The sequence below is a fragment of the Tupaia chinensis genome, unplaced genomic scaffold, assembly GCF_000334495.1.
Source record: "Tupaia chinensis unplaced genomic scaffold, TupChi_1.0 Scaffold000492_1, whole genome shotgun sequence".
Lineage (NCBI taxonomy): Eukaryota > Metazoa > Chordata > Mammalia > Scandentia > Tupaiidae > Tupaia > Tupaia belangeri.
In genome coordinates this window covers 738,214-747,109 of record NW_006160004.1, presented here as the reverse complement: position 1 = coordinate 747,109, position 8,896 = coordinate 738,214, and the positions used below count along the sequence as shown (strand labels likewise).

At 48.4% G+C, this 8,896-nt stretch overlaps 1 protein-coding gene across 1 annotated transcript in view; it reads left to right on the top strand.

Annotated features, from left to right (window-relative positions):
• The window catches only part of UMODL1 (uromodulin like 1), a 74,451-nt gene that overhangs the window by 6,820 nt on the left and 58,735 nt on the right, over positions 1–8,896 (top strand). Inside the window, exons 4-5 of the mRNA XM_027774891.1 lie at positions 6,486–6,647; positions 7,966–8,087. Of these exons, the coding sequence (XP_027630692.1) occupies positions 6,486–6,647; positions 7,966–8,087 (284 nt within the window). The remainder of the gene's footprint in view (positions 1–6,485; positions 6,648–7,965; positions 8,088–8,896) is intronic.

Below are 8,896 nucleotides of genomic sequence, written 5' to 3'. Positions count from 1 at the left end.
CAGACAGACAGAGAGAGACATAGAGACAGAAAGCGAGAAATCACCCCCCAGGGGGGATGGTCATGCCGCAATCCCTTTTCCTCCATTCTCCTCTCGGGATCTTGGGCACGCATGCACACGTGCCCGGCGTGAGTTTTAAGCCACCAGGTCCGGGACACAAACCGCGGTCGACTACGTGGGAGTCCAGCGACATAGCCATTATGCCAACTGCTGGTTCCCAACCTGCCAGATCTTTCATGAACACTAGTTCCCAACCTTGCACGTGCATCTGGATCACCTGGAAGGCTTCTCCTGGCCTCACTACAGACTTCTGACTCTATGAAATACCAGAACAGGTTTTTTTTTGACAAATTCCCAGGTGGTCCTGAGGCTGCCGGCCCCAGGAGTATCTCTCTTTGAGAACCTCTGTGATCCTCAGATGTTAATGTACCCAGGCAGCTTAAAAAAGGCAAATGGTTTTTTACAGTGGTGGTTAGTCAACCTTTTTTTTCTGAAAGCTACAGCAAAATACTTTTTTTAAAGAGAGATTTTTGCTATAGGATGCGTGTGTTTGTTGGAGAGACAGAGACAGAAAGTGAGAAATTACCCTTCCAGGGGAATAGCCATGACACAATCCCTTCTCCTCCATTCTCCTCTCAGCATTTTGGGCATGCAGGTATATGTGCTCAGCGTTAGTTTCAAGCCACTGGGTCCAGAACTTGAACTGCTATTGGCCATGTGGGAGTCCAGCGACGTAACTGCTATTGTCATCTGCTGGCCCACAAAATACTTGTTTTTTTTTTTAAATTATTGTTTATTGAATTTTATTTATTCATTCATTTATTTTAATTTGATCAGAGAGAAACAGAGAGAGAGAGAGAGAGAGAAAAAGTGAAAACGTAAGCCACCAGGTCCAGGACTCAAACCATGGTAGGCCATGTGGGAGTGTCCAGCACCATAAACACTATACCACCTGCTGGTCCCCCAAAATGCTTTTATCAACAGAAATCTTAACCTGAACTCTGATGTGTGAAAAACATGGAATGGGGACTGAGCTTCCCATCCTAATGGCCCAGAGACCCCCAAGTCCTCTTACTTTCTCAGTACAGTTTGAAAGGGTGTTTGAGGCCGGTTACCAGGGCCTCATAGGGCTGCTCAGGGCCAGGGTCTGTGCAGGCTGGGCCAGGTGGGGCCTCAGGGTTCTGCCTCCTGATGTGGGGGGTCTTTGTAGCAGACCCCTCCCAGGGAGGATATGTGCATGTGTGGGTGGTGATTGTCAACGCTGAGTCAACGCCAGATCTGAAGTGAGTTTCTATACAGTCAGAAGGTCCTGCCTTCCACCCCCGTGGTGGAGGGGAAGTGGGAAGGGTGTGGCTCCAGCAAGCACAGTCAGGGCCACTCCAAGACGCCTCCAGAGTGCAGAAGTCACCAACTTGGGGTGCCCCTAGAGGGACCCACATGACCCATGCCTGTGACTGGGACCAGAGTGCCAGCGGGCCAGACATGAACTCCTCAGACCAGGGTCAGTGCAACCTCCTGAGGCCGTGTGGAGTCAGCACACTTAGCTGTCCCAGATGTGCCCTCCCTCTGGCCACCCATGCAATCTCACAGAGGATGGGGAAACTGATGCCTCTCCATTGGCCTGTTTGTAGGGCCTGGCACAGAGAAGACTACAGTTCCAGGCTAAGTGGTTTGACAGGTGTACACCTCATGCAAGAGTGTTAAAAGGACAGCACATTGCCAGTGCAAGCACCACTAATAAAGCCCAGAGAAGACCTGCTGACTGTGGGGTAGTGAGAGGCTGTTGCCTGCCATCCTGCCCAGACACTAGTGCTAAGGGGCCCCCTGCCCCGACACCACCTCCTTCCCATTCCCTGTCTCCAAGGCCTATATGCACCAAGGTGCCCATTAACTGAGTCCCAGCTGCTGCCAACCTGCCCTTAGGTGGCCTCCTTCTGCAGTGCTGGAGGTCTGTCAGGGCACAGCCATTGCCCAGAAGGGATTGGTATGGAGTGTGTGGCCTTCCCAGTAACACCCAGCACTAGAAGCAGGAGTTGCCACCTGGACCGTCCTAACTGTGAGGGCTGCAAGGGCCTTACTTCTTCCTACCTGTTGGCTGTTGTCTGGATTAGTGGATCACAAAGGAGAGGAACATTCCAGCTCTTCAGGCAGACATGGTCTGGGAGAGACCGCACAGCAGGTGGGGCAGGGGCAGATGGGGGCTGGGATGTTGGGTTCTCTGACTCTCCCAGCCAAGTCGCACCTTAGTGTAGGAGACTTTGTGGTATTCCGAGATGGTGGTCGTGGCAACTAGGGGAGGAGGAATGTTTTGGGGCACAGGGCCTGGTGCATGGCATACCCACGGGGGCTGCAGAGGCTACTCTGGCTTTGAGGCTGACTGTGAGCATCTAATCTCTTTCCAACTCTCTGTTGGTAGCTCGAAATAGCCTGTGGTACTGACACCATGGATGCTGGCAGCACAGTGCTCTCCATGCTCGTGTAGTTTTTTGATTCAAGCTTGTATGCTTAATGGAAGTTTATTCAGAGGTGCCTCATGACAGGTTGACTCTTTGGAGCTGAGCGAGATGGTCTCAGGTAGTGACCAAGTAGGACCTATGTCTCTGACTCGGGGCACAAGAAAGGGGGCAGAGCTGGGTGGGTGCGTGTCAGAACAGCACATCCGCTCTCTGTGGCCAGGCCTCTGTGCTGCCCAGGTGTGGGGATGACTTGAGCCTCAGGCTGCCCTCCTGCTTCCCTTCCCTTCTCCAGCACCAGGGAGATGCCAGCTTTGTTTCCTCACTTCTCTTCCCGGCCAGTGAGCACTTTGTCTAAAAAAGAAAGAGTCTTGAGCATATTTGGTACTACTTTCATTCTAAGTGGCTTTCGACTTTTAAAACCCAGCATTTGGAGTGCAATAAATACTAACCCTAACTCTAACCTTAACATGTACATTATTTTATTTAAATATATTCTTATGGGGCCAGCCCCATAGCCTAGTGGTTAAGGGAGCTGGATCCCACATGGTTGACTGCTGTTTGAATCCCAGCTCTAGTGGATTAAAAATAGGCTGGGTGTGCATATGTTCCCTAAGTCCCAATAGGATGGAGAAATGGAGAAGAGGTTGTGGCATGACCATACCCCTTAGGGGTACTTTTTTTCTTTCTCTCCCTGGTGAGTACACATGCCCTCTTACAATAAAAATAAATATAAAAATATGTATTTTTATATATAATTACAAAAATAAATACATGAGCCACACAGAAAATTTGAAAATGTAGAAAAGAACAGAGAGGCCTTACCTCAAAGCCTGCCACCCAAGAATAACTAGTGTTAACATTTTCCTCTGGTCTTTATTTGGGCAGACACTTTACAAGGAGATGGTCACCCTATTCAAGTCTTTCTGTAGCATGTTTTTACCACTTGGAAATCTATCCAGAACATCTTTTTTGTCAATTAATATTATTCTACTGCATGATTTAATGGCCACATGGCATGACCTCACATGGCTGGATTAGTGTTTTATATTAAGTAATTTCTTATCACTTAACATTATTAGTAATTTCATTGTTTCTAACTTTTCATTATCATAAATAATGCTGTAATGAATATCACATGGTATAAACACTGCCATGCATAAGCTGGATTATGTTCTCAAGATAAAGTCCAAGAAGGGGAACCAGTATCTTAGTTGGTCTCACTGAGGCAGAGATCCCTGGTACTGCGCAGCTTTCTCCACTGGCATAACACCTGGGCACACTGGGTGACCCCTAGGCCCCACTGGACTGCAAGACTCCCCCCATACAGTCTGTCTGCTAATGCTGGTAACAGAGGCTCTCTGGTGAGAAACTCCTAACCTGATTAGGCTAGGGGATGCCAGACCGAGGCAGAAAGGCATGACCACTCCCCACCTGGTCTGATTGATTCCTCCTCCCAGAATCTGAGATGTGTTGATCCAACCAAATCCACATTGTCGTCTCACAGACCCGTGACTCACTGGGCTGCCACACACTGCAGTTATGTTTCATGTGTGCCACAAGTTGAAGGAGAAGTGGGTTTCTAACTTTCCACCAAGTTGGAATTATTCATTGACTGTTCTCTTCAGACACTCAGCAAACCAGCCAGCTCAAGGATTGGAGGGGGTTTCCAGCAGTGTCTACAGTAAAATGAAAAATTCTAACTTGAAAATACTACTTTAATTAGGAAACAGTTTTTAGAAACCATTTTTTTTTTTGGCAGGGGGAGGGGCCTGCCCTGTATTTTCTTTTGCTTTAAATAAACCTTTTAACTTAAAATACTTAATGATCTACAGAAAATTACAAAGATAATGAGCTAGTTCCTATGCCCCCTGCCCCCAGTTTCCCCTAAGGTCAGTATCTTGCATCCCTAGGCACATTGGCCCTCACTAAGGAACTGGGTCATCACTGTAATAAAATTCCTCACTGTGTGTGGATGTCACTTTTTAAAATTTTGCTATAGGGTATGTGTACTCACTGGAGAGAGAGAAAGAGAGAGAGAGAGAGAGAGAGAACCCCTCTGGGAGTATGGCAATGCCACAATCCTTTTCTTCCATTCTTCTCTCAGGATTTTGGGCATATACCCACACGTGTCTATGCCTAGCATGTTTTTCAAGCTACTGGGTCTGAGACTCAAACTATGAAGTGGACCATGTGGGATCCAGCCTCCTTAACCACCATGCCACTGGCTACCTTGCCCCCACTCCCACCCCCCTGTGTCTTTTTTGTGTCCCAGAAGCCCATCCTACATTTAGTCTTCCTGTATGCTTAGCCTCAAGGTCATTGGTTACCACAAGGAGAACAATGCAAAGACTTCAGATTCCTGGCCATCTGAAGACCTCGTGGAGATCCTGGTGCTTCCCTCTTTGGTCTGTGGACATTCATTTTTTATGTCTTCAGAGCCATTCCTTGCACAGCCACCTTTCTAGGACCTGCATGGCAAATGATGAGTGAACATGGAAAGGAGACTGTTAGGAGTATGAACTCCAAGAGCAAGACAGACACCAATGGCTCCTATGAGGAGAGTGCTGCTGGGACTGTTTCTGGCTAGCAGTTTGATTCCCACCTCTCTGCCTGGCTGACCCTCCGCCTCAACCCCTGTGATGTGTTCCAAACAGAAGCAAGGGATCCACCTTCTTTTTCAGTTGTGAAACATTCTGGGATGTTCCTGGGGGACCCAAGAGGACTAGATCTGCACTGCAGCCTCTTGCAGCTTCCCTTCTATTTGACTGTCCCCTTGAGTGCTCCAAAGACACCCGGCTTTATATCCCCATCCATGTGGGGTATTTCCAAGCATGATTGTCAGCCAGCTGCATTGGAGTGGCCTGGAGGTTGGAGGTCTGGATCTGTGCTTCTCAATGTCCCATGGGTCATCTGTAGATGCACGAGACTTTAAATGAATCTGAACATGAGCCAAATAGAGCTGAGCAACCTGCAGGGATGTATGGCACCTGCCCTTGGGGTGACTGGCATGAAGGCTGCAGGGCTCAAAGGAGGGCACTGGGAGTCCCACCTTCCACTTCTTTCCCCGCTGCCCATAGCCCCAGTGAATTCTTGTCTTCCTAGCCTTCTTCCTTCCCGGGGGAATGAGGTTCTTTCCTGTCCTGAGCCCAACTCCACCTGCTTAGTGTAGGCAGAACAGCAGGTCTGCCCCCACCCCCAGGGAGCTCCTCCAGGGCTCTGCCCTCAGGTGTCCCTGGCCAGTGTTAAGTATTCCACTGCCTCCTGAGCCCAGGTCTCCCTAGAGAGAGGCTCCTGTGTTCAGTTTTGCTTCTCTCTCTCCTCTTGTGCTTTCCATCACCCTGCATATCAACACCCTGATGCCTGACTGTTTTCCCTTTGGATCCTGTGGATGCTCAGATAATTTCAGACATTTCTAAGAGCTCTAAGACGCCCTTTTCTTTCAAAGCCCACTGTCCGAAGTACACCTTTGCAGGATAGCCTCTCCTACCACCCACTCCGGCCCTTTATTCCTCATGGCTCCACCCTCCCCCCCCACTGGCCTTTTGTAGCCTACCTACATATTTGAATCTAATTTCTAATCTGCCTGCATATTTGAATCCTAATTTCCTAAAAGTAGGACTTTGCCTCTGGCCAACTGCTGGGTCTGAGCACCTGGCATGTAGCAGGTGTTCAATAAACATCAGGTGAATGAACGAGTGAATGAGCCAGCAAGGGCACCTCTAAGGGGGAGCTGAAGCCCTGTGCACCTGGATTCCTGAGGTCTGGAGGAAAAGAAGGCCTTCCTACCCCTGTCCAGAACTTCCACTAAAACTAGTCTGGCAGGAAAGACAGGCAATATTAGAGCCAAGGGTAATGGCCCTCCAATAGGGTGGCTGCCCAAGCCTGAAGATGACACTGAGCAGGCCACACTAGCACTCTTGGGAAGTGCAGGGAGAATCCAGTGCCAGGAAGCACCTAGATGGGATACTTGCACAACTGGTCAAGTTCCTTTTTGTTGCCAGAATCATTCATTGTATCATTTTCTCCCAGCCCTGAATAGATCTCAAGAGTTTGCTTCAAAACCTGGGGTCTGCCCGACGGCTGAGCCAGAGCTGTCCACTTCACCATGCAGCTTGGACACTGACTGTCCCAGACTTCAGAAGTGCTGTTCCTGGTCAGGAGGCCACCAGTGTGTGGCCCCCATGCCTCGGGGTAAGGCCACTGTGCAATGAGCTGCTGAGAGACCTGTACCAAATGTGGGCCCCAGCTAGGCCCTGTGCGCGGTGAACATCAGGGAGATAGGGTTCCTAGAAGCAGCCTCCCTATTCTGTGGGTGCCCATTGCTGTGAACACAGGCAGTCCGCCTCATTTAATATCTTTATGAAGATCGATCACCAAAATCTCAGGAGAGGAAGGATGGGGTGGAAGAACATTCCTGGGGGGTCAGAGACCCAAATTTTCCTTATTTGCCCAGGGCAGCCCTAGGAGCTCCAGATAGATTTATGGGAAGCTGAAGGATCTCACAGAGGGAAGTACGATGCTGGCTCCTCTTGGGACATCCCAGGACCTGACGGCCTCTTCACAGCATCCACTGCCATGTTCCAGGCCTGTCTCATGTGCACCTGCTGGACTGGAAAATTCTGTCTTGACAGGGTTCCCAGGAGAAGGGGTCAGCCAGTGCTAACAGCTCACATCCACACACACACACACACACACACACACACACACACATAAGGATATTTATAAATACCATATATTATAGCATTTATTAATATACCATGTGGTAATGAAGTAATAGTGTGAACAATATCAAGTATTATTATAACACTATAAATTAACTATACTATTAAATTATATATTTTAGTATATATTATATATAATAATACATTATGTAGTTTGTGTATATAGATAGGTAGATAGATATAGCATTATATGTATTATATATTATACTAAATGATATTAATGGTATAAATAGTATGAATAAAATAATGGCGTATTAAAATGTACCGATATAACGTTGACACAGCCTCTGTGGTATAGTCAGTAGTGAACAAGGCTGAGGAACTAGAAGCTACATGTGGACTGTGACTTGAGTCCCCAACCTGTAAGCCTGAAAACTTGGTGTCCAGGATCCTGCTGGGCTGGTGGACTGGAGAAAGGAGATAGCAGCATGACGGAGCCCTGTGGAGGGTGCTACTGTATTGCTCATGTACTCTATCATACGTGTGCGTGCGTGCGTGCGTGTGTGTGTGTCTGTGTGTATAAAGCAGTGAGAACTACAGACTAAATCTGCATCCCGAGTGTAGCTCTTCAAGGCAGGCCTGCTGTGGGGCCCAGGCTTGTTGATCTTGGTCAGCAGGAGGAAGAGAAGTGAGGGGCAAAACTTTGGAAGCACCCAACTGTCCCCAGCACAGGAGTATCTACAGGGAGGAAAATGCACAGTAGCCATGTTGCCTTCCTCATGGGCCTCCTGTCCCCCCTCTCCTCTCTAGTTCTGGATTTTTAACTCTTCAGCATTTGTCCTGTGTAGCTCCCAAGAGGAAGCTGGTGAACTCCTGGTACAACGTGACTGTGCTGGTGAAAATGGACTTTCGGGAACTGGAGAAAGTGGACCCCAGACTCCTGAACCACACACGCCTTCTCTACTCCTTGGTAGGTGAGGATGGGGCACACCTGCACATTCCTTTCCATGCTTGCTGCTCAGGTGGGCCAGGTGTGGGAGCATGGACGGGAACTGGGGGCTGGGGAGGGTGACATCCTCCAGAGGCCTCACAATGATGGACTCTGAACCAAATTTGAGGTATAATTTACATGCAGTAAAATGCACCCAGTTGAAGTGTGGAGTTTGATGAGTTTTGCTATATGTATCCTCGTAAGCCATTCCCTTATGTATAGAGCATGGAATCCTTAAACTTGAGATAATCTGTTACTTAAACAGAAGGGTGTCCTGGTAAAGACCCTGAACCGTGCCCTCTCTAACCTCATTCCCAATCCCTGAAGCTCTAGTTCCTGTTTTATGGAATTCTGCACCATTCTAGAGAGTGCTGGGGGAGGACTCTGGGGAACATGGGGTCTCTACTCTGATGCCCTTTGGGGATATCTCTCTGGTGCATCACAGGGCAGTTAGCAGCATCTCTAGCTCTACACATGAGAAGCCAGAGACATCCTCCTGTTGTGACAACCCAGATCATCTGCAGACATTGCTCACTGCCCTCCAGGGCATAATTGCCCTGACCAAGAGCCACCGATGACACAGTTCAGGCTCTTTGGTATGTCAGCAGCAACTGTCAGTAAGACTCTCATCTGGGGAGTCACCATTAGTCTTGTGGTCTCAGCAATGGTCAGGACTTGGCATCACCCTAAGGTGGCCCCTATATCTATATCTATGGATATCTATGTACATATGAATATATATATGTGGATATATATATATATATATATATATAGAGAGAGAGAGAGAC